Source organism: Panulirus ornatus, chromosome 58, assembly GCF_036320965.1.
Source record: "Panulirus ornatus isolate Po-2019 chromosome 58, ASM3632096v1, whole genome shotgun sequence".
Lineage (NCBI taxonomy): Eukaryota > Metazoa > Arthropoda > Malacostraca > Decapoda > Palinuridae > Panulirus > Panulirus ornatus.
Genome location: NC_092281.1, coordinates 16,466,161 through 16,492,546, shown reverse-complemented (window position 1 = coordinate 16,492,546; position 26,386 = coordinate 16,466,161). Strand labels below are relative to the sequence as shown.

Below are 26,386 nucleotides of genomic sequence, written 5' to 3'. Positions count from 1 at the left end.
GTGAAGGCCCTGGCCATACAGAAACTAAGGAGGAGGGGCCTTGATCCTATAGTGTGGGATGGAAAAGTCGTTAAGCATATACAGTGTGAGGTACTGGAGGAGTCTCAAGCCATTAGTAGACCAGTGTGTGTGGACAATCACAGTTGCTGACCCCTTCTGCCCTTCCCAACCTATTCCTGAGGGCTTCTCGCAGTACACAGGCTAGCAAGGCAAATTCCATGCCATTTGGGGATTACAAAACGCCACACTCTGCAGCCCAAAATTTCTACTATACATTTGTATTCAGAATCTCCAGTTGTAAATAGACTGAAGAGACTGTGGTGAGTGAGAAGCGAGGCCTTCTCCAGGTGGTTAGTCTGATGGCAGAAGTAACCTTATGATTCCCCCTCCCCCCCAAAAAAAAAGACCCCCCCACAACCGTTAAGTACTGCCAGCTGGTTCGACGAGAGGAAGCCACAAAGATTCCATTATGACAGTTTCAAACGAAAAAGAGAAACTCTGACCAAAAAGGAATCCACGGCAAAGGTCGTCCAGAGAGTGTTGGATACCTTTCTCAGACAACAGTATACTGAGGCACTGGAAACCAGGACAGTATCAGATTACTGGAAGGTCGGAACTATCTCATGTGGCAAATGAACAAGTAATGAAAACAGGATAAGCTTTGGGGGAGACGTCTCAACCACCCAGAGCCTTCCGTGGCCGCCAGAAAAGAAATCCCTTGAGACCCTCTTGCTGAAGGTGCATTCCACACGAGTGAGAGGAGGAGTCGCCCTGGTTGTGGAGGAGTGGCCACAGATCCTTCAAGACGACTGTGCAGACGGCTCGCCCCTCGCGTCCGGTGAGGAGGAGAAGACCAACCATCCAGGCTGAGACCCTGCAGCCTCGAACGATCCACAGACAAAAATTGTGGAAGAGAAGGGAAAAGGGGCGGGAGGGAGGGAGGGAACGAGCAAATATGTATCTCGGATGAGGGTAGAATTAGGAAATGAAAAAAAAAAAAAAAAGAGAGATGGAGGGCGAAACTTGGGCACAGGATGAAGTTGATCAATGGACGAGAGAGAGAGAGAGAGAGAGAGAGAGAGAGAGAGAGAGAGAGAGAGAGAGAGAGAGAGAGAGAGAGAGAGAGAGAGAGTTATGTTTCTGGGGAACAATCTTTCTCGTGTTCTTAAGAAGAGTAACTTCCGAGATGAAAACGTACACCGACGACTCTGCTGATGCCTAAACCACGGTAATAAATGTTGAAGACCTGACACATGACGGCGTCCTCGTGTGTTTAAGAAAAGAAAAAAAAAAAAACCCGCCCCTCCTCCCGTGGCTGCTACAGGAAGACCGGAGCCACCATGAAGGAAGGAGGGGGGAGGGGGGAGGAGGGTTGGTTGAAGGGGGGGTTGTGGTGAACGTGATGGTGGTGGAGGGGGGCTTGGAGGGAGGGAAAAGAGGGGACGAAGGGTGTCTGGGGTGGTGGGTGGGGTGAGTGAGTGGTTGGGTTGACTGAGGGAGGGAGGGGAAGTAGTATCGTCCGGCCAGGGGGACACATTTCATGCCTCACTCACACACATTTCCGGTATCCTCGACGTCTCCAAGAACCCTTAAGATAAAAACTGTACAGCTGCAGCGTTCCTTTAGACATTCACATATAAATTTTTAATCCACAACGACAAATAAGACTCTGACATACGTTCAACACTTCAGTTATCGATATGTTGAAAAAAAAAGAAAAAAAGAGAGAGAGAGAGAGAGATATATATATAGAAAGACAGAGAGAGAGAGAGATATATATATAGAAAGACAGAGAGAGAGAGAGAGATAGAGAGAGACAGAGAGAGAGAGAGAGAGAGAGAGAGAGAGAGAGAGAGAGAGAGAGAGAGAGACCTGGAATTCAACATTACATCCTCAAAACCTAAGTGAATCACATTTCGCCAATGGAAAACAAAAACGTGGCGAGACAGCAGTGCCTTCCTGGCACCATTATCCTTCCTCTTATCTTAACTATTGTAAAATTATCACCATTACACATTTTTTTTGGACAATAGCATTGTTTTGGACCAGCTTACTTGTCTCCCATGCACCACCATGGCAGACTCGGCCACATTGCCACACTGTAAGGGTGTGTTTGATTATTATTATTTTTTTTTTTCCTCTGGAATAATATTTGGACAATGAAATAAGACTTAAATATGAATACTCGACAATGAGGTGAAGACAGCATGGGCAAAAGTCCTAGTCCAGCAGTCCGGGAAGAGGTGGAGGGAGGGGGTGTTCTTATTACTATGGTGGGGGGGTGACGGGAAGGAGGAGGAGGAGGAGGAGGAGGAGGAGGAGGAGGAGGAGGAGGAGGAGGAGGAGGAGGAGGAGGAGGTGTTGGTGGAGAGGATGATCCAGACGAGGAGGGGAGGTTGAGAAGAACGAGACAAGGTGGTGGATGAGAGAGAGGGAGGGAGGGAGGGAGAGAGAGAGGGAGTTAGGTGGGAGAGCAGCCCACATTTTCGAGGCAATAACAGTGATACGTTCTAACCAAAGTTAGTCTACAATTCTCAAGGGGGATTTTATAAAGAGGGGGAGGAGGATGGTTGGGTGGTGTGGGGAAGGAAGTTAGGGGGGGGAGTTGATTTCATCCGTGTTTGAGAAGCTGTAAGGATGGGAGTGATGGGGTGTGAGGAAAGAGGGCGAATCTAATGAAGGGAGAGAGAGAGAGAGGGAAAAAAAAGGGGGGGGGGGCGGGGCTGGGGGTGAGTCATAATGGATCATGAGACATGGGTGAGATGTAGTAAATGGTGAGTGACAGATGAAACCTCAGACATTTCTTGATGTGGATGAGGAGAAACAGGTTCCATTTACAAATAAATACTGATGATGATATATATATATATATATATATATATATATATATATATATATATATATATATATATGTGTGTGTATATATGAGGAAAAGGGTACATAAAAAATCCACAGAAGAAGCGTGGGAATACCATATCGACGAGGAGCAGTTATTTGAACTGTTAAGAGGACTAAATTTGGAGATTAAATGGCACTCAGTAGGATGAAATAAAAAAAAAAAAGTACATACATATATATATATGCATGATGAGGTGGACAAAGAAAAGGAGAATATAAACGAAAATAAATGAATCCACTGCGATCATTTACGTATCGATGGCCCAAAAATAAATGGGTGAGAGGTGTGACAGAAAGTTGAGGATAAAGAAACACCGAGAAAGGGAGGAGAGAAAATTGTATTCATGATTGAGACAATACGGAGTGTCTTCTAGAAGGAAGAGGTTCGTCGAGATCACGGTGGGGGTTAGTACGTAAGTAGTAGTATGGGAAGACAGCGCCTTGTGTGTTAATAGTTCCACTGAAATATGGGGTGTACAGACTACAAGAATGGAGGGAGGGAGGGAGGAGGAGGGAGAGAGAGAGTAAGTACTGGTTAAGTGACTATCTGTGGGTAGGTAGATGAGGAATAAACCATACCAAGCAAAAAACGTATTAAAAAGGGTCGGGTGTGGGGACTGTGGAGGGGGAGGGAGGGGGTTATTAAAATTGTGGCAGAGGGTTGTGAGAGAGTGAGAGGGGGAGGGAGGGTGGGAGGGAGGGAGGGAGGGAGGTTGGGAGGGGCATGGGCCACAGTGTCGGACTACAGGAGGCCATCTTAGTACTGGAAACTAGAAAGGGTAGGTAATCTATGGAGCAAACTTCCACACATGATTAAAACTATTCTGTAATATTATTTAAAGCACTTAGTCAAAATCACAAGCATTGTGACGCGGGCCATCCTGTCTGCTAGAGCGAGGCAGGGCAGGCCGGAGAAGTGTTATATGTACTGATATTGTGGCATGTAAAAAAACTGCTCTCAAGGCAATCAAGTGACGAGAGTCCACATTAACGGGAAGTCCGAAGTGTGAGGTGCACTGAGGAGTGGGGTGCAGGGGAGGTGAGGCCCCGGGCGACCTGCTACCCGTGTGCCCCCCGGGGCCACTGTCGGGGGCGCCCCTCCCCCCACACACCTGCCCCACCTGCGGAGGGGGCAGAGGAGGGGGGACTTGCAGGGCACTCAGCTGCCCCCCCCCCCCCCTAAGTACCGCGCCAGGACGACTACCATCGTCTCCACTTGGGCAAGTCGATGATGTCTTTGAGCCTCTTATCTTAATGCAATACTGCAAACTTGCAACACAAGCAGTTAGTGTCAGATCCAGTCTTGAAACATAGACAAAAGAGAGCACCCAATGAAAAGCCTCACACTCTGCTTGATAGCAACATTGCAGGTTGCAAGTGTCGTTGAATGTTCTGCAGTATATTGATGGGGGGGGAGTGAGATGGGATGTGGGTGTGTGTGGAGGCAGGCACGGAAGTGCTTGATCCCGTGGTGAGGGCGGCCGTGATCCAGATCTCCCTGGTGCTGGGTTGGGGGTGAGGCCATCGCCGCCAACCACCTTACCCAAAGCTATCCAGGCTGGCCATGGAGCCGCGGCGGGTGAGCGCTGGCAGCGACACCAGTGACGACGTGCCGAAGAGCTTGTACCACCCGATGACGATGTTGGAGAGGTCCAGGTCGTCCAGCAAGATCTGCGCCAGACCCATGAAAACCTTGCGACCCTCCATCCTTCCGTAGTCGCCCCACACCGTCACCTGCGGCACAGCAATGCGTCAGAGAGGTAGAGGGAGACATGTATAGAGAGGGTGAATAAATAGATGGATATAGTTTATGCACAATGGTTTATATATAAGAGGAGTATGCATGACAAGAGCTGAGGAGGGTTGCGCTAAAATGGTTTGGACATATGGAGAAGATGAGTGAGGAGAGGATGACGAAGAAGGGATTAAAAGGCGGAAGTGGAGGAAACGAGGACAATGGGGGCACCAAAGATAGGGTGGAAGGATGGAGTGAAAGATGATTTAAGTTGTTCTAGACCTGAACATGCAGTAGGGTTTGAAGCGTGCAAGGTATAGAGTTGATTGGAGAGATGTGCTATGCGAGGGGCGACTTGCCGTCACTGGGATGAGCCCGGGCATATAAAGTAATCATGTGAAACCACAGAAAGGTCTGTGGGACCTGGTTATGGACATGGGGCCCTGGTTTGTTTCATGATAAAAGACAGCCAGGGAAAGGATGTGAGAGGATGAGGCCATTCTTCTATTCCTGGCGCCATCTTGCTAAAGCGGGAAAGGGCAAAAAGAAATGTAAAGAGAGATCCCTTCATATGCCCTGGTTCAACCCACTAACTACGTCACCCCCTTAAAACACATAGCTCCAGCTTATTCTCTCTAACGCACTCCTCTCACCCTAATGAAAGTTCAGGCCCTGATACCCCAAAGCTTCCTTCATTTAATCATCCGTCTCCCTCTTTCTCATGCTCCCCCCACTCCTGATACATAGATTTTCTTTGTTAGTTTCTCTTCACTCATCCTCTCCATACGTTCAAACCATTTCAGCTCATGATGGTTTGCCTTACTACTGCATCTGTATCGGACAATATTATTTCAAACATGATCACCTGTTTCACGTCATACATACATATCATCCTTATAAATTTCGTTTCCAACACGTCTATCCTCTGTCACGTCCACTCCTTGATAACTTCGGCACTTCACTTCCTCCATGTCCTCAATATTCCAATTCACACACTCAAACCGTCCTCATCCCCCTTAATGCACCTTGGTACCCTAATGTTCTTCACATTTCTCTTCAACTCTTGCTATTCACACTTTCGCCCAAACTCTGTCACCAGTTTCTACGGTTTCTCTTATGAGTTTGCAACCAGAGGTGCGTCATCTGCATACAGCAACCGAGTCTCCTCCCAAGCCCTATACCCAACCCCATCCCACCCAAACCACAGCATACTGTAGACACGCCCTCTGTTCTGTGACCATTAACCTCGTTCACTAACTCTGCATGTGTGCATGGAAGATTATTTTCATGTTGTTAAGAGCGTTTATAGCGGAAGGAGTGCGTATTTGAGGGTAGGTGGTGGTGGTATGAATGAGTGCTTCGACGTAAGAGATGAATGGAAAGATGAGCGAGTTCCATGATGTATGTAGGAGGAGGGTGCTGAAATGGAATCGAATCAAAGTAAGGCGCTAGTTTTCAAGAGAGACAGGAGATCAGACTGTATGATGTGCTCTCACAGTAGACAAATACAGATGTGGACGAGTTTAGACATTATGAGAGCTGAAGTTGAAAGGCGAGTTATGCAAGGAAGAAAAATTAGGAGTGCGCTGAAACCTTTGGTGAATGAGGAAGATTTAATTGCTGAGTGCACAAGAAACCTTCCATAGAGGAGTACTTGTTCCAGGTTTGATGAACGGCTGTGAAAACCAAGTGCATGTAGGTCTGGATAGGTTAGACATATAAGCTGGAGGGGTGGACGCTTTGCGATGTATAACTGTAATCAAGAGGACGGACAGAATGATGAGAAATATTTGTGTGGAGTGCAGTCATTAGAAATACGAATGGATGAACGCATGACGGGTGACAGGCTGGTCTAGATGGTAACAGTACAGTAAAAGATATAAAAAGAGGTAGACTACGGGGGGAGATAGATAGATCGATGTCGTGAAAGGATTCATCATGACCAGATATGTTTCAGACACTAAAGGCATTACTGGGGATAGGATGCGATGGATACAGTTTTTTTTTGCATCGAGATGGTATGAATGGAGACGCTGGTCACACGAGATCAATCAAGTTGGTGTGTAAAGTGTACAAGTACGAAGCATCTTTAAAGGAGAGGAAGTTTATGTATCACTTTAACACATTGGGGTGTGGGATTGAGAACAAGTGCTAGTACGGTTGCAGACACTGTTTTGAATCAGATCCAACCCTTTACACTAGGAATGGAGTAATGATGATAAACCAACATAAATACATATACATAATCACCACTTCTTTCAGATAAAACATATACATATATATATATATATATATATATATATATATATATATATATATATATATATATATATATATATATATATATATATATATATATATATATATTGAAATAATATGCTCATGCGGTAATACAACGTCATATCATCTAAAACACTTAAGGTAGACATTTTGAAAATATTGATCACTCTCTCTTTCCAACATCATCAGGTGGAAGTGGTTATGCTGTCCAGTTGGAAGGCAGACCCACAGCATTTAACATACCTCACAGAATTCATTTGACTGTATGCAAAACCGAATTTCTATTTTTTTCAAATGAAATCACCCTTGTCAAGTAGTTAGAGAGTTATTGAGTACAAATTACCTTTTCTCAAACATCACTCTGTACACAAAAGTTATATATATATATATATATATATATATATATATATATATATATATATATATATATATATATATATATATATATATATATATACATGTATCACAACATGAAAAATAAGGGGCATAAAGGACATTCAAAGATCTTTCGTCTCGTGGCAATAGAAGAGGGTAATTCGCTGGGGAGAGTGACACTTAACCTAACTGCTCATGTGGGAAATATGGAATCAAATAAAAAAAAATTCGTAAAACTCATCGACTCGCCGAAACGGGGCCGAGAACACGTCGCTTTCTCTCTGCAGAAAAAAGGTGTGTGTGTGTGTGTGTGTGTGTGTGTGTGTGTGTGTGTGTGTGTGTGTGTGCCCTGACTCAGAAGAACCCTGGCCTGGTGTAACGGAAGAAACACATAATGCAGGCCAGTGTGCCGTGACTCAGATAACACCCTGACTGCTGTTCGGGACAGGGAGGCCACAGAGGGACCTACGCCCTTATTCAAGGACAGTCAAGAAAGCTATACAGTGACCAAAGAGGGTAAGCGCCCTACTGCCAGGTGCGCCATGGCACCGTTGGGGGTTTAAAAGGTTTGGAGAGGCAGCCACTCGGTCCTTACCTGGAGGACACATCCCTGGTACCTCTCGTGGAAGATGAGTTGCTGTTGGTAGAGAGGATCGAGGGTCCGCCGCGCCGTCGCCGTCTTCGCCTTGGCCACGCACTTCTTGCCCGCCACCAGGTACACCTTCACGTAGGGAGCTGCCGACACAAGACACCTCAGATATCTAGCCCATCTACGAACAGTGACGAAAACTAGTACATTCTTCAAGCTCTGGTGCAACATACAACAGACAGTCTGCTATTCTGGCTCAATTTCTCTTTTTCAATGCTTTTAGATTGGAGCAAAAAGTGATTTCAGTCAAGATGTAGATGATGACAACAACTGGTGTGTACAGTTAGTCAGAAGGACGAAGGAAGTGATCGAGGGAGGATCATGCACGTCAACACGTCTCAGTCTGAGGTCAGACGAAGACGAGTAATGGCTGGGTGTAGACAGGAAGTGCCTTGGCATGGGAGGGGGGGGGGACCAGTAGCCTTGCCTCAATATCCTATGTCCATGTACAAATATATTCATCGTGAAATAAAAAATAGAAAAAGAATCGAACTCAACACAGTTTGCTCTATATATCATTTCCACACACCTGTACGGGGACGTTTTCTTCCAGGGCGCAGGTCAAAGGCGAAACTATCACACCTAAAGGTCATATCCTGGTTCTCAAAGATCCATTGTGCTCGAGGAGTTAATCAAAGGCAACACACACACACACACACACACACACACACACACACACACACACACACACACACACACACACACACACACACACAACACTGTTATGCTGCATCTGAAAACCAACAGCATATTTAGTATTAACCAAGACCCGTACGTAACTAGGCTAGAATTTCAAATGATAAAAATGACGCCGCAAAGTAAATCACAATGACCAACCACTTACAACTGGAAGGACAAAGGGTCAGAGAGGAATCTAGGGATGAATTAGGTGAAAATGCCAAAGAAACAGGAACAGAAGCGACGGGAAATGGATGGGTAGAACAGGAAACTAAGGCATCAAATCTAAGATCATGAAAGCGACACCAAATCGTTGAGGAAACGAGGCGAAATGAGGAATATGATCGATGAATTCAGGCGGGAAAATGAATCGGAGAGAGAGAGAGAGAGAGAGAGAGAGAGAGAGAGAGAGAGAGAGAGAGAGAGAGAGAGAGAGAGAGAGAGAGGAGAGAGAGGAAAAAGGTGAGAGCCCTCAAGATGTTCCCTTCAGGAGACGTAGTCTATCATGGTAACCACAAGACTCCAAGATTCAAAGACATTTGAAGACAACGAGGCTGCCACTATTACCACCGTCCCAGGCGTGTGTCTGACTGGGCCTAAAACCATGGAAGAAAAAAAGGACTCACTCATTGTCATAAACAATTTTAGATAAATACGTGTACATCAATGTACAAAAAAAAAAAAATTTCACCTAAAATCATGCAATCCAGGCGCCTTCATGTTACCCAGATCAACTGTCTATCACAGATCGATCGTCTATTAAGGGGAAATGTCAATCACAGGTGCATAAGGCAACATTCTGATGTAGACTGAACGGACGGATTGGTCGAAGTGGGCAGCAAGAGGAACCGTGTGTCTGTCTGGTCGTGTCCGTATCTCTGTCAGATATTGTAGGTGTAAATAAGAACTTATACGATCACTACCTCACGTTACCTTTAGGGGAGGAAACACTACTGAAGGCGAGGATGTTGTCGTAGGAGGGTACAAGAAAGACTAGCTGACACTGCTGGAGGAGCCGCTGGTGGAGAAAGTACAAGATGGTTCTGTGGTGGAGGAGGAGGAGGAGGTAGTATTAATGTCTACTGGAGGTACTCACCAGGTAAGACACGGGCCCCCGTCTTGCACTGGAGGCCCCTCGCCCGAATCACCTCCACCTCCAGCTTGTTCTTGCGCTCGCACATGGAGAGCTGGATGTCCCCGAGTGCTGGAGCCGCCAGCACCTGCCGTCCCACCAGCTGGCCCGGGCCCAGACCCTCGATAAACTCGCTCAGCTGGCCGTCTGTCCCCAGGCGCATGGATGGCACGCGGCTGCGGGGCCAGAGGTCAGGTCAGCGCGGGGGGTCATGGCTGTGACACCACCATCAGGGGTCACCGAATTGCGGAAGATGTTATTGTTCAGTTATATAAGCACATGACTAATGACTGTTACACGAGGACTGAATTGACTGTAATGTGACTCATCAATCTTGGTTATCAAAGCCTCTAAGTGCTCTTTACGGAAACAAAAGACGTGATGATATGATGTACAATATCAGGAGGTGGCAAGGCCCTAACTCTAAGAGTTTAGAAAAAAAAAAAAAAGAGGCTGGTGTGAGCTGGGTGGGTACTTACTATTGCACAGTAGCAACATGGACACGCGCACACACACACTGGTCATAAAGCTACCTGAGTGAGGTGTAGTGGGCGGGTGGTGGGTGGTTGGGAGGCCTACAGAAAGCTGGACACTAAGCTAACTCGAGGCAACAAGAGCACACACCGTGGGGTGAAGGGGGGTGTGGGTGCTAGGGTGGTGAGGGGCCAGGGGGAGGGTGGGCAGGGAGGGCGGGGGGTTTATCTACGAAGCCTCTAACAAGCCGTACTGCCTCATGCGGAGAGAGTAGAAAGGTCTTACGTAGGTGTGGGTGTTGGGCGGGATGAGACGGGGGAGGCGCATAGCACCATCATGGTCCCCTCCTCCCTCTACTAACACTGATACACTACACCTACTGGCGAGCTACCGGTGCAGTGCACGTCACTGTTTGCCAGAAGGGCTCGACAACACCATCCCACAGGCACTGCCAGTGGTCACCGTCTCCTGTGGTTGGGGTTCCTTTGACCCACGTGAAGCTTTTCTCGGTACGTTAACCAACCGTGGTGCAACATGACTCTAAATGGCAGATACAACTCTACTTGGGACTCTCTGCTCTAGGTGCCTATATCGTGAGTGAAAGGCTTACTATGCAGCAACGGACGGCTGGGGTAACACACACATTTATATGACATGCAGAGGGTAGAAGAGGCGACTCAGTGACTGGGGGGTGGGATACTTGGATGCTCGAGCCCTTCAAAACAAGAGGAAACAGTGTCAAAAACTACACAAGAAATCAGACAACTCCTTCTTTTTTTTTTCTTTCTTTTTTTTTTTACAAATTAGAGAAAGTGGTAAATCGTGAGTAATTGTCAGGTTGTGCCCTCTACAACACGTCTAAGGCTACTGATCGGAAAAGCTAAAAAAATAAAAAATGATGATTCACTGTTCTAGGGAATGCGTTCTGTCAGATAGAAAAAAAAAATTTTTTTGGTGTTCATTCCTAGAATCAGAGGGAAAGTAATTGCTCGAGAGGGGCACAGGACAAGGTGGGGTGGAGGAAGAAATATAAAGAGAAGGATTGAGTCAAAAAGAGTCTAAACTGTGCTTTGCGCCTGACATGATCAGTTATATTTACAGAAGCGTGTGGTCACTGTGGTGGAGATTGGTCACTGGGGTGGAGTGTGTGGTCACTGTGGTGGAGATTGGTCACTGTGGTGGAGTGTGTGGTCACTGTGGTGGAGATTGGTCACTGGGGTGGAGTGTGTGGTCACTGTAGTGGAGATTGGTCACTGTGGTGGAGTGTGTGGTCACTGTGGTGGAGATTGGTCACTGGGGTGGAGTGTGTGGTCACTTTGGTGGAGATTGGTCACTGGGGTGAAGTGTGTGGTCACTGTGGTGGAGATTGGTCACTGTGGTGGAGTGTGTGGTCACTGTGGTGGGGGGTGTGTGGTACATTGCTGTGGGATGTGGTCACTGCTGTGGTGAGGGTGGGTCGCTGTTGTGGAGAGTGTGGTTATTGTTGTGTGGAAGGTTGTGACTGTGTAGTGGTAAGCAAGGCCACTGTTGTTGGAAGTGTGGGTTACTCTGCTGTAACGACTAAGGCCAGTGTCGTGAAGGCTTAGGAGGAGGATGCTGGCCAGATGGAACTAGGAACACACACACACACACACACACACACACACACACACACACACACACACACACACACACTGCCACGACCAGGGACTTGAAGCTTAAGCGAGTGTATCGGTCTGTAAACAAGTGACTCACGGAAGGCCAGATGATCGAGTGCTAAATGTGAGTGTAACAGAGTGAGACAAAAACTTTACTAAGAGACAAAGTGAGTGACCTGATCAATGCTACAGGTCGACATTTTATCTCCTGGATGTACACTAACTCAATCTTATAATGACTGTGCGTATATATATATATATATATATATATATATATATATATATATATATATATATATATATATATATATATATATATATATATACTAGACCTGACTCGCGAAGGTCGAAAGATTACAGGAAGAATGTATGGCAAACGAAGGAAGATGATGCCAGGGCTTCGATGAGCAGGAGGTATCATACCGGTCCCCTCTGATGTGACTGCGTCTCCACACAGACACTGCCACTGGGAGTCAAAAATATGCTGGTGAATACAGACAGAAATCTGACAGTGAGAATGCAATGGCCGCCTCTGACAGCCGGGCCTGAGAGGGAAGGTGAGTAGGTGGAGGAAGGAGAGAGAGAGAGATGGTGTTCAGTAGAGGTACCTAGATCTGAGACCACGAGTGTTGTGGGGATTGAGAGGGAATGAGCCAGGTCTATGATCTACGTCGGGAGAGGCGAGTGGGGGTTCCAGTTGCTTAATGGGTGTGGAGAGAGAGAGAGAGAGAGAGAGAGAGAGAGAGAGAGAGAGAGAGAGAGAGAGAGAGAGAGAGAGAGAGAGAGAGAGAGAGAGAGAGGCGCCCTGGGAACCACTCACCCCTTACTTCCTCAACGGGTGAAGACGTTCCAACTCACCGACAGGGGAGGAGACAATGTGTGGTGATGTTCCCAAGTGTTGTAGGTGAACTTACGCGTTACCAAGGGTTACGTGTGACACAAGGGGGAGGGAGAGTGTGTGTGTGTGTCTGTGGACTGAGAGCTACAGCAACCCACACTGGAGTTCATTCTTCTGGTCATATCAGAGTGGCGTGACTAGTCATGTTGTGTGTGGAGTCAGAGGTTAGAGTATGTGGTAACGTGACGGGTCAGGGTGTGTGGTGGTGGGACGGGTCGTGCGGTGGTGTGACAGGTTCAGGTATGTGGTGGAGTGACGGGTTTAGGTGTGTGGTGTGACGGGTTCAAGTGTGTGGTGTGACGGATCCATGTGTGCGGTGGTGTGACGGGTCCAGGTGTGTGGTGTAACGGGTCAGGGTGTGTGGTGGTGTGACATATTAAGACTCGAGTGATATGTCGGTTCATGGTGTGACAGGTCAGGGTGTGACAGGTCATGGTGTGACAGGTCAGTGTGTGACAGGTCATGGTGTGGCAGGTCAGGGTGTGACAGGTGTGTGTGTGTGTGTGTGTGTGTGTGTGTGTCTGTGTGTGTGTGTGTGTGTGTGTGTGGAGACAATGGATAAGGATTTGACGATTGGATACGGGGGGTGGGTGAGGTTGTGCCTGGTTAGTAAGGGTGTATGACGGTGTGACGTGTGGATGACGGGCTTCGCGAGTGGATGAGGATGTGACACGGGGGAAGAGGGGATATGACGGATGGGTGAAGCTGCAGCGGGGGAGGGCGAAGGATTGACGGATGGATTAGGTTATGGCGGGTGGATGAACGTACGCCAATAGGATGAGGGCGGCGCGACGGGTGGGTGTAAGCAGATAAACGAAAGGGTGCGAACGGGTGGGTGACAAGTGTGACTCGATGTTGGTGGATGACGGGTGGTCTGGTGGAGGACGGGTGGTTGAGGGAGAGTGTGAGGCCCACACACGGCACATGATCATGTCAGGAGCGGTGGAAGAAAGGCTCTCCTCGCCAGGTATCCTGCTGTGGTCGCCATCTCTAAAGCCACCCTCTCCGGGATTCATTGTCCACAAGTGCAACTGAAACACATCTCATCTGTACACAGGAAATCAAAAAAAAAAAAAAGAAAAAAAAAGGTCATAAATGAAATATCGTTTGATAAAGCTGTGGTCAAAAGAGACTGACTAGTGGAGTGGGGGTGGGTGGTGGTGTGGGGTTGGGGGGGCGGGGCTGTTGTTGTGGTGGTGGGGGGGTAAAAAAAAAAGGGGGGGGGGAGGGCGGGAGGGCGGGAGGTAGTGCTGAGGTGGTGGTGGCCAGGCCACAGCACAGTACAGGGGGAGCGGGAGGGAAAGGAGGAGGAGGGGCGTGGGAGGGAAGAGGGGCGTGGGAGGGGCAAGGCAGCAGCAGCAGGAACCTCTCGGGGGGGCGCCTCCTACACAGGGGAGTCGCGGGTCACAATACTTACGAGGAGCCCTCGGAACTGATGCTATTCATGCTACCGTCGGTGGACTCCTTAGAAGGTTGCTTAACCAAGCGAGCCTGGCTAGAGGTGGGGATCACCTCCTGGGATCGCTGCACACCGCTAGTACTACGCTTTCTACCGCCCTCTGCGGAGGAGGGAAAACGTGATACTGTCAACACTACAGCGCTCGCCCACACTACTAACAAAAAAAAAGAGAGAGAGGCCGCCTACGAATGCCGGCCAGGGGGCACTGGTCCGCTCGTGCCCCCTGCGTCAGGCGAGGGAGGCTTAGGGGGAGGGGGGAGGGAGGTAGACGGGGGAGGTAGCAAGGCAAATCTAGACAAAACTTCTAGCTAGTGTACAAAATGTCAAAATTCTCTGGTTTAAATCCAGGTCATCACCGTCCTGGGGCCTAGAATGTAAAAAAAAAAAAATATATATATATATATATATATATATATATATATATATATATATATATATATATATATATATATATATATATATATATATATATATATATATATTTATCATTCCCATAATTCAGGTCAGATCTTTAGATGAAAACTGCGGTGAAATGCAACATGCGTCTCTATGACTACCTTTCCAGCTGTTCGCAAGAGCCTGTATTACTACGTATTCGCTCTTGTACAGACACACTCTCTCTCTCTCTTTCTCTCTTTCTCTCTTTTTCTCTCTACCTCGACGTTATCTACTACTTAACTCCCTCTCTCTCTCTCTTGTGATACTCTACTCTGCAAGCCAGATATTTTAAGCTCAACGTCTAGAGCACTCGAGCAAAGATTCACAGAGCTGCGTGTGGTGAAAAAACCCCCCTTTTAAAAAAAAACCCACGTTTGACATTGTGATGAGGGGTGGTTGGTGGTGGTTGGTGGGGGAGTGGGTGGAGAACAAAGTCACACACCAACGTTGACACCAGAGGGGGGGAGTTTGAGGTGAGGAAGGAGGGAGGGGATGTGTGGGTGGGAGGGAATCTTTGCTGGAGTGGGTAAGCACGGTGCAACCTCACGTCATAGCTAGTATCAAGTCACAAGGCCAGCGGACACAGTCAGGGGTTTAGGACACTGATTATCCATAAAAAAAAAAAAAAAGATGGTAGGAAAAATGTAAAACACTGAGGGTACGTTGGGTGAGAGAGAGAGAGAGAGAGAGAGAGAGAGAGAGAGAGAGAGAGAGAGAGAGAGAGAGAGAGAGAGAGAGAGAGAGAGAGAGAGACAGAGGAGAAAGTTAGAGGAGGGAGAGCGACAGGACTGAGCGCTAGAGCCAGTATGGTAGGTGGATAGGTCGGCCACTATGCTGCACTACGGGCCGCACCACACCTGTCATCCCCGTCAGCTTCCTCGCTACTCTGGCTGGAGCTCTGGCGCATCAGGTGTCGCGACCCCGTGGGAAGGATCTCCTCGCTCCGGTGTACGGTTATTTGGCTCCGAGACTTTTTCCGAAAGCCTAATTTCCGTTTCCGACCTGAAGACAGCATGGGTTGAGGAGTGACGAGGAGGAAGCTAGAGCAAGGGGTGGGGGGAAAACTATAGTGCCACCACCACACAGAGAACAATACACAGATACACACACACATATACACACACACACAAAAAAAATAATATAAATAGGTGGAACAGACAGGTAGATCAAACAAGTGTGCCACCAACTGGTAATCTACACACATCCACACTCCACTGACGTGGGCAGGAGGAGATAAGAGATGATGGAGTCTGATGGCCACTAGAATACACCTGATTTGACAGATTTATTTCAATGTGATCATCATTCAATCCGTGAAATAATGATAATTGAGCTTCATCATAGTGTTGATTCTTTACTATAAACCTAAGATCCTCAGCGGCAGGTGACTTATTTCACCAAATTTATAGAACCTAGGCTTGAACCACGTCTTTGAGAGTGTACACACGGTGACCCCCCCAGGTCAGACTCCACCATCTCAACAGTGTTGGTCCATACACTTTTGCTGGGACAAGCGGCCCCTAGGAACACTTGTGCTCGCACATGAAACAAGTTGATCTATAATGAGGAAGAGTGAGGGGGGGGGAGGGAAAAAAAAAGGGGGTGAACCATATCTATTAGTATACAGAACAGGACAGTATATGTATACATATGTATACTGACCGTAGGAATATTCTCTACTAGTGAAGGCACAAGAAAGCTCGTCTGAGAGGCTTGTGGGAGTCATGAGTTGTTCCCTCCCACACGTACGTTGGTCAAGCAACTCTGTAACACCTGCATCACTTCTCTGTCCTTACTATCTACACAGTATGAAGGCATGTGAGATTCTACAGTTCATGTGAATCAAGATGGAAAAATAATTCTGTCCAAAAAAAAAAAATTTTGAACCCTCATCTCATTTCTCAAGTATTGGTGTTGTTCACCTTCTCTTCGGCTTGCTTATGCTATCTTGTTCCCTTCCTCATCCAAAGCAACCATTAAGAAAAAAAAAAAGAACTACTTGTTTCAAGATAATTGCACCTTGGCTGCCAAGGTGTCTGCTGCTGGGGCTGGGGTGGCCAAAAAAAAAATCAGTTCCCGTCCACTCACACACATCACCAATTGTGGGATGTCTTGACACTACAGACTGCTGGGTGGACCTTATCCATACCTACTACACGGGTTAATCCTTATTACCAACAACAGTGTGAGTATTAGCATCATAGGGGAAACGTCTACTTTTCCCCCCAGAACCCAACTTAAGATAACTGTTAAGTAGAGATACTAAGCCTGGATGGAGCTATACAAACCTGAGGAGAGAAATTGGTTAGACATAATTAGACTCATGGGTCACTAATCATTGGTTAGACATAATTAGACTCATAGGTCACTAATCATTGGTTAGACATAATCAGACTCATGGGTCACTAATCATTGGTTGGACATAATTAGACTCATAGGTCACTAATCATTGGTTAGACATAATCAGACTCATGGCTCACTAATCATTGGTTGGACATAATTAGACTCATAGGTCACTAATCACTGGTTAGACATAATCAGATTCATGGGTCACTAATACTTGATTAGACATAATTAGACTCATGGGTTACTAATCATTGGTTAGACATAATCAGACTCATGACTCACTACTCATTGGTTAGACATAATCAGACTCATGGGTCACTACTCATTAGTTAGACATAATCAGATTCATGGGTCACTAATCATTGATTAGACATAATTAGACTCATGGGTCACTAATCATTGGTTAGACATAATCAGACTCATGGCTCACTAATCATTGGTTAGACATAATTAGACTCATGGGTCACTAATCACTGGCTAGACACTATCAGACTCATGGGTCACTAATTATGTATCTCGTAAGTATACATGCAAAACCATACCACACTCACAACATACGCATGCCACACAGTCGTACTCCAACAACTGCACTGTCTCCCATTCTCGGTAAAGCTCCCAGCTGGCATCTCCGCTCGTGTTGACCGTTTCCAAACAGTTTGGTGTTGGTCTTACCCATTTCCGAACCGGTGAGAGGGAAAAACCTACACGTTTCCTACTCAGTTTTGGTGGTTGGTTGGCAAATTTCTAACTTGATATGGTAGAAATTAGCTCCAGCTCCCTAAGGAGCACTGTGTATGTGTATGTGTATTTTTTATGTGTATATACAATTACCCATTTGTAATCAGTTATTTGTATGGCATGGGGAGGAAGCTGTAAACGCGAGGGACCCCATCTCTTGGAGTATGCATGGATGTATATGGGGGTGGAGTTCAGTCCATCTCTCTCTCTCGTGGTAACTGGAGGAGTGACTGACCCAATGTCAGCTTCGTATCTTCCTTAGGCGTTGGTGTCGGGCAGAGGGACAACGGCCCTTGTGGTATGTGTGGTATAAAGCCACAAAGGCCTGGGACAGTGGTGGAGGTGGTAGTGTTGGCAGCGGAACTGAAAGATCCCAGCTGGTCACTTAACCAACGCCTGATACACACAAAAAACCCACGAGCTAAAACCAATGGCACGTAAGTGTTTAAATTTGTGGAAATTCATATTCGTAATTCCTATCAGGGTCTTGAAATTGTGTTAGTTTCATAACAACTCATACGAGGGAATGTGAACGCAAACATGCATTATGCCCACATACCCGTACTGTGTATGTGTAACAATATTCACTCACTCACACACACGCACCCATGCAGTGAATCTCTCGGTCTAGTCTATTGATCTATCGTCTCTACACTACCAACTAACCCCCCCATGAGACCCCTCAGGGAGAGGAACACACCGGGCCTACCAGTGTCAGACAGCTTGGAGGTGGACGAGGACTTTTTGGAAAGACCCATCATATTCTGACTCTGCTTCCCGTTGGTGGCTCTTCTCCTCTCCTTGCTCTCCACGGAGAGCATCCCTGTGGCAGAATCGCTCAGGCTGCCATCTGCCGACAAGAAAATATCAGTTACCGCCACCAGGTGCGCCCCCCGGCCGCCGGGTGGTGCGACACACGGAGATTGATATCCTCTGTGGCATTTTGTCGCCGTCTTTGACGAAGAGGAACAGTGGGGCCCGAATGTGAAAAAAAGGGAGGGAGGGGATAGTCAATGCTCTTAAAGAAAGACAAAAACAACAACGACAAAAAAAAAAGGTGTAGAACAATGATATTCTGATATACCAGTGATGTTGACATGTATGAGTTCATGTATGCAGATATATATTTGATTATGCAGTGTGCTCAGTATGCAGATATCTCTGACAAGTAATGCAGTGTGCTCATACTAACAACAGCTGAGGGAGGGTCTATCGTGATCACCAGGGTCAAACTTTAAGGTTCCTGATGCCTTATGGTATCAAGGTTCTTTTACCGTTTAAAGAGGTCCTGTTGCTGGAGGTCTGATGGCTTTCATGTGTGAGATGAAAAAACATCATTATGTCTTGTTAAATCAGAATGCATTGGCATATTTCACTTTCTCTAAAGGCACTCAAAATATCTATGAAGGTCTAGCTTTATCCAGTGAACTTCTCCTAAAAGTAATGTGTTACTTTCCATTCACATTCTAAGTATACAACTATAAGGCTACAGCTACACCTTACCTACAGGGAAATATATATATATGTTATCACTAGTCTGTATCATGGGTTAATCTGCATTTCACTTATGGTCTACATTAGGTATTCACTATATATGATATCTCAGCCAACTGACAAATGATGGTTGTTGTCTGTGTGCATCTGCTCGTACCCAACTCGAACCGTGATCCCATAAATGTTCACGTGAATGACACACGTAACCCCTTTAATCAACAGATTAATAGATAATATAAAACGGACGTCAGAGATATGAGTAAGGTACTTCCAAACATGACATTTCCCAGTACAAATCGCTCACATCCAAGTTAATTTTGAAGAAAAAAAAAAAAGAGGGAAAAAAACGGTTCAGAAAACTTCAGAATCTCAAAACGAGTGGTTATACATTTCTTAAGGACATTCTTGATAAACATTAACGGTGCGTGTCTGATACGATGGCAAGTATCATTGGAGCCAAAAGTGATTCATTGAAACATCGCTTGAGTGGTGCTGCCAGCGGTGAACAATACTGCAAAGGGGGGGAAGAGGAGGAGGAGGAGCAGGAGGAACAACAACAATTCAGTGGATTCGGTGAATTCAAGCCTTCAGACTGAGGCACGGTCATGCTGAGGAAGGCCACCTCGAAGAGTGAGTTGTGTGGAGGTGTTACCAAAAGTGCAAGTTGCGTCTCGTGGGTTGGGGAACTAGCGGACGAGGCTGACTGCTCTGTCTGAGGCTGTCTGGCAGGCGACACGTATGTGTGTATGTGTGTGTGTGTGTGTGTGTGTGTGTGTGTGTGTAATTACCTAATTGTAATAACCCACTTACACAGCGCGGAGAGGGAGTTTTACACTCCATATCCTGAAATTTATTTACGAAGAGATATGCCATTAGGCAGAGCCAGCCCGTGAGGCACACGCAGGGAGATCCGATTGAGATGAAAGAGTCGTGTGACTCACGTGTTCTCGAACTGCTGTGTGTAAGATGGAGTGAGTGTGTGTTGTCTGTGGACTGAATGCCAGCAACCCACGGGCATGAGAGCCAGAGAGAAGAGACAAGAACCTGGGTTAAAAAAGAGGAACTTGACAGTTGCTGTAATGCTGGCCTCACCACACCGCCGTCACTAACTAACCCTCCCAGGTGTCCGCACCTCCGTGGTAGATGATTGCCCACCTACCTACTACCTGTATGTTTACGTGTGTGTGTGTGTGTGTATGTGTCCAGTCGGTGCCTGGTGACCGAAGACTCGGTCCCAGCTCGAGCGCTGCGACACAAGCGTGGAATTTCTCGGTGCTTCCGTTACGTAAATGTTCTGAAGTTCGTGGATCAAAGTGGAAGTATATTTCCCCCTCGAAGTTGAGTTATGGGGGGAGGGGGGGGGGAAGGTAAGGTGGGACAGTCAGCAATGACTCCTGTTCCTCATCAGACATTATGGAACAGAGTAGAGGAACAGCCTCCTCCTGGTGAGCCGGAGTGCTGCCACAGCCTCGGGAGAGTTATAGCAAGCGAGGAGATAAAGTGGACTTAATGAAACGTGCTGATTAAAAAAGTTTTAAAAAAGAGTAAAGTGAAGCTTGAAGCAATAAATGACCGACGTAGAAAGAATCAGTCTGGCAATATGCACACATTATAGGACCACGTACCTTACCATCTCAGTGAAGCGTGTGTTTATCAAACAAAATGATAATACATAGATAGTGAATCTGGAGGAAGGGTAAGTAGATTAAGTCAAGGGAAGGCAAGGTCATGATAGTTTACCCTGCAAGACAAGAACACTGTCAACACTACTACAGGCAGCAGGAGCAGTAGCGGCAGCAGAGGTGGCATCATCAACACTACTGGGTGGTGGTGGTGGTGGTGGAGGCAACATAAGCGAGAACTGGTTGCGTCGGGCCGCACCATCCGCGCTTACCCAGCTTCTCCACGTCGAGGGAGTCCAGGTTGGAGACACCGGCCGCGGCCTCCGGGGGGGTGGTGGAGCCCTCGGCGCTGACCTCTCCCTCGGCGCCCTCCTCCTCCTCCTCCTCCTCCTCCTCCACCACCTCGCCCTCCTCACAACCCTCCTTCACTTCGCCATCGCCACCTGCCACTACTTCCTCCACCTCCTCCACCACGCCTTCTTCTTTGTCTTCGCCCGCGTCTTTATCTCCTTCTCCCACACTTTCCTCCTCTGGACGCCATGCGGGGAAAGGGCAGGACGAGGGGGGAAGGAGTCGAGGAGGAGGATCCAGGGGTAGGGGAATGAGAGGGGGAGTCAGGAGGAGCAGAGATCGCACGGGTGAGAACGTGAGAGCAAGAATGGCGCTGCTCGCTAGTCAAACACCAGGCATCTAGCTACTTTCTCATGCATGATTCAGTGTTATTTCCAGTCAAAAAAAAAAAAAAAAAGAATGAATGTCATAATCTTTTTTTTAGCAGAGCAACTGAGATTAGTCATTTTAATGGAAAAAATTCTTACAATGCAAATCGGTCAATAACAAATGCACATATATATATATATATACACTACATAAACTGAAACAAAAAAAAGAATAAATCGTTTAGTAATTTAGGGAGGTAGGGATGATAAAGAAAACGGGTAGTGGTCGCCAGGCAGAGAGGGCGGGGGGGGGATGGGTGGTCACTGACACGGGGGAAGACTGACAATCATGTTACAAAACACAACATCCAAGGCGGAACACAGAGGCATTTTAGAAGCTGGTTGCTGCCCACATCCTGTTGTGAGGAACGGGGGAGGGGCAGGGGGAACAGAGGAGACGGGGGTAGAGCAGCCAAGGCGGGCATGCCAGGCAGGTAGACGTACCAGCTTTTTCCGTCTCGGGGACCTCGCTGGTGGACAGGCTCCTGCCCAGCTGACCGCGTTTACTTGCCCCGCCGTAGCTGACTCCCGTGGGCCCATAGGCGGTGATCCGTGGTCTAAACTCACTAGCAGGATTAGAAGAAGGGTCTACATCAGCGTCTGCGCGAGGCTCCGTACTAGGGGGACTATTGGCGTCAAATTCAAAGTACTCAGGGTGCTCATTAATACTAACTGAGGAACTGTGGCGAACTCGAGGAGTTAAGGGTCTGTCTGTGTCGGGGATCTCGACTTCGACTACGTCTGCGTCGGGAGGGTAATGAGGATGGGACTCTGCTACATTATAGGAAGGGTCTGCAAAAGTCTCTTGGGCATTAGAAGGGTGGACGAGGGTGGTGTTAGACGGGTGGGCGTGGGTGGTGTTAGAGGGGTGGGCATGTGCATATGCAAGGTCGTGAGGGTGCGGGGTGTGCGGGTGAGAAGCACTGTCGCGTCGGTCCTGTGGTCTCCGGGGGTCATGGTAGGTAAAATTCGGATCGTAGCCGGCCGCCGCGGGGTATCGTCTGCTGCCTCTGGCTTCGTGCTGTTGCTGAGGGTCACGATACCTTGGGTCCTCCGAGTCGTACAGCTCTCCGTAATGTGGATCATGCTCGTGCAACTTTCGTTCCCTAAGGTCCTTCCTGCTTCCTCTGCTATCATAGTACCTCCTGTCATCGATCTGCCCGCTATACGCCTCGCGCGGAGGGCCCCTGTGGTAGCCGCGATCTCGCTCCTCACCCTCCCGGTAAGACTCGTGGTCTATGGTTTCGTGGTCCCCCCTGTACCTCTCTCGATCGAGCGAGGTTGAACTCCTATACCTTTCCTGGTCGACACAAGGGGCGTCTCTATATCCCTTGTGATCCATATCCGCTGACTCCCTATACCTCTCCGCAGAACTTTGTCTTCTGAACCTATCTTTTTCTATGGCGCCCTGTTCTCTGTGCCTCTCTTTATCAATAACACTTTGGTCCCTGAATCTAACATCACCCACTGAACCATGCTCCCTATACCTCTCCCTGTCCATGTGGTCTTCTTCCCTATACTTCTCCTTATCCATGTGAATCTCCTGTCTATATCTATCTACTAAGTGGCCATCGTCTCTATATCCCTCCTTGTCTGTGTGTCTCTCATCTCTGTACCGTTCTTTGTCCCCGTGCCGCCTCTCTCCCCTGTATCTCTCCCTCTCCATGTGGCGTTCCTCCCTGTACCTTCCCCTCATCACAGGCAGAGGCTCTTGGTACCGGTCCCTGTTGATGTGGACATGTTCGTGGTACCTGCCTTCGTCTCTCAGGTCATGTTCGTGATACCTGCTCTCGTCTCTTGCTAACTGTTCTCGATACCTAGCCTCGTCTCGCGCGACAGGCTCTCGGTACCTGACCTCGTGCCTCGGGTCTTGCTCTCTGTATCGAGCTTCTTCCCTTGGGTCATGCTCTCTATATTTGCCTTCGTCTCTTGGATCCTGTTCTCTATATCTGGCTTCATCTCTCGGGTCTTGCTCTCTATACCTAGCTTCATCTCTAGGGTCTTGATCTCTGTATCTGGCTTCATCTCTAGGGTCTTGATCTCTGTATCTGGCTTCATCTCTTGGTTCTTGCTCTATATATCTGGCTTCATCTCTAGGATCTTCCTCTCTATATCTGGCTTCATCCCTTGGTTCTTGCTCTATATATCTGGCTTCATCTCTAGTGGCTTCTTCTCTGTATCTAGCTTCATCTCTTGGATCTTGCTCTCTATATCTGACTTCATCTCTTGGGTCTTGTTCTCTATATCTGGCTTCGTCCCTTGGGTCTTGCTCTCTATATCTGGCTTCATCCCTCGGGTCTTGTTCTCTATATCTGACTTCATCTCTTGGGTCCTGTCCCCTATACCTGGCTTCGTCCCTCGGGTCTTGTTCCCTATACCTGCCTTCGGCTCTTGGGTCTTGATCTCGATACCTGCCTTCGTCTCTCGGGTCCTGTTCTCGATACCGGCCCTCGACTCTTGCGTCAGGTTCTCGATACCTTCTGTCGTCTAGAGGTATCTGGTCGCGATGCCTTCTGTCGTCAATGACTCCCGGGTCGTGGTACCTTCTCTCATCCACAGAGTCCTGCTTCCTGTGTCGGCCTTCATCCACTGTCATTGACCTGCTGTGTCGTCTCTGCTCCGGGTACCTCTGACCTTCCTCCAGCTCGGGGTCGTATTTCTTGTCGTACTCCCGCGGCGCAGCATCGGCCTGGTAACGTCCTCTGTCGTCCACGGGTCTCGTGGGGTCGTGTCTCCGCTGTTCCATGGGAACAAACACATCATCCGAGCCACAGGACTCGTACTTCTCCGGCGCAACACCTCCGTCGAAGACATGGGCGAGGGTTGGGTTGCTGTGTAGACCTCTAGAGGGCCTGTCGTCGGGAGGTGCCTCACCAACACTAGACTCACGAAGATTATACCTACGCTCTTCCACTTCTCTGGACGGTTTCCAAGACATCTCTATTTGGCCATTTTTACTGGGGTCCCTCAGTAGGGCAGTCTCGGTGTTTGCTCGAACGAATGCCCTACGAGGCTGTGAGCCCACAGTAGGGCGTCGAGCCCTTGGAAGCGTCTGGCTAGATCCTTCCTGCATGCCTCGCAGGAACTCATCTGTCGCGGCTGGACCGGGATGACCCGGCGCTCTTTTATCAACCCCGCGACTGAACTCAGAGTTCGAGTCTCTTTGATCCACCTGTTCTAAACTGAAGGAACGGTCTAATGAGGAACGGTCCGGAAGGAACACCTCCGTCTCCGCCCCGCTGTAATCTGAATCATACCCGTAATACGTTCCTGCACTGTGACCGTCTGGCAGACGGACGGAACTCCGCCGCCGGTAGAGACCCCGGAGAGCCTCCGGTGGCGGCCCCACCACCTCCGAATTTTCAGCTTGGCTGTAGCCGTCAGGGTGAGCCCCAGACTTACGTATATAGGAGTCCTGCATGTGTTCCCTTACCGCTATATCTGACTCATAAGGCACTGATTTATCTATTGAGAGTGAGCTTCGTGACACGGCGGAGGGTTCCTGTTCCCTTCGCCGGAACAACACTTCGTCTTCGTACGTGACGGTCTTCTTGGGGTGAGGCCGCAGCACCAGGTCATCTCGCGTGAGTGACCTCGAACGCATCCTGTGACCCGCCTCCCTCAGCACCTGGCGTGGCTCCCAGTTGTCCATCATGAACTCTGGGTCATGCCGCAGGAGCCACCGACTGTCTGTCTCTCCGAGGCTATGGCTCTTCTGGAGACGGTGTCGGGAGCGAGGCTGAGGGGCGACGCTCACTTCCGTGTTCCTCCGCATGAGAACGCGGGGTTGCGGGTGCTGGCGAGGTCGGACTGCCAAGTGAGGGGCACTCCGAGACACGCCTGTGGTCACGCCCATAGAGAGAGACCGTTTGAGCTCAGGGGGTCGGCGCACGGGGCTAAGGGAACGCAACGAAACATTTAGCAAGCTACAAGACGGGTCCCGGCCAGGGACGTAGACGTGGTCAAAGTCAGTCAGGAGTTTCGAGTCGTCCAAGTTGACGTCATAGCTGTGGTTGTGGTCGTCCAAGGTGACGTCATAGCTGTGATTGTGGCTCTTCAAGCTACTCAGGTGCCGCCTACTGCTCGTGGGGAAGGAACGGGTTAGGTTAGAGAAGAAAAAGAAAGAAAGGAACAATGAATTAGTTAACCTGATGGGAAGAGGTTGGCTTTTAAGAGTAAGAATATAAAAAGTAGTGCATTCACTACAGAAGTAAGAGAAGCAACAGATGAACATTTATAATGAAAGTGGCAGATCAAAAAAGACTTAGAATAACAGGAAATATGAATAAAACCTTTTTTTTTTCCTTTTTTATGTGCTTTTTTTTGAAAAAGTCAAACATGCATAATAATTCAAAGGTGATCCCAAGTGAGATTTATCTTTCTTTTTTTTTTGGTAAATTACATTTTATAGCACTTAAAATTACACTGACTAAGCCTGACCCCCTGAACAAAGATTTCCAATGACTCAGAACAGCTGCAGACCCTACCAAAAGGAGTCAAACGTTCCACACATAACCCACCGTCACCCTGGCTCTCCTCTACATTACTCATGTCATTTCATCACCTGAAAGTTACTTACGGAGTTACACGGCGCTACATTACATCACTAACATTTTGGATGAAGTTATTGATGATAGACTAATTAAGTCACATGTTTTAGAAATGGTCAGTTTGGTGAGATTAGGTTGGATCTGGTTAGAATGTGGAGTTAAATTAGTTTAGACTTCATTAAAACGGAAGATTTAATTTGAGTTTCATCATATCCAAAGATAAGACAAGGTCCAATTTCATTAGATTTTAAGGTTATGATACGA

General features: G+C 47.8%; 1 protein-coding gene across 12 annotated transcripts in view; it reads right to left on the bottom strand.

Moving 5' to 3' along the window:
• Positions 1-1,070: 1,070 nt before the first annotated feature.
• Positions 1,071-26,386, bottom strand: part of LOC139766577 (uncharacterized) — a 228,066-nt gene continuing 202,750 nt past the window's right edge. For 8 of the 12 annotated variants that reach the window (XM_071695424.1, XM_071695417.1, XM_071695422.1 and 5 more), the window contains 7 exons: positions 22,017-25,651; positions 21,126-21,383; positions 18,438-18,587; positions 15,511-15,655; positions 9,712-9,923; positions 7,884-8,023; positions 1,071-4,632 (listed from right to left, as the gene is read on the bottom strand). In XM_071695424.1, the coding sequence (XP_071551525.1) occupies positions 4,438-4,632; positions 7,884-8,023; positions 9,712-9,923; positions 15,511-15,655; positions 18,438-18,587; positions 21,126-21,383; positions 22,017-25,651 (4,735 nt within the window). In that variant the 3' untranslated portion in view covers positions 1,071-4,437. Of the gene's footprint in view, positions 4,633-7,883; positions 8,024-9,711; positions 9,924-14,173; positions 14,316-15,510; positions 15,656-18,437; positions 18,588-21,125; positions 21,384-22,016; positions 25,652-26,386 lie in introns of all 12 variants that reach the window. The other 4 variants (XM_071695418.1, XM_071695419.1, XM_071695420.1 and 1 more) reach the window with 4 other exon arrangements.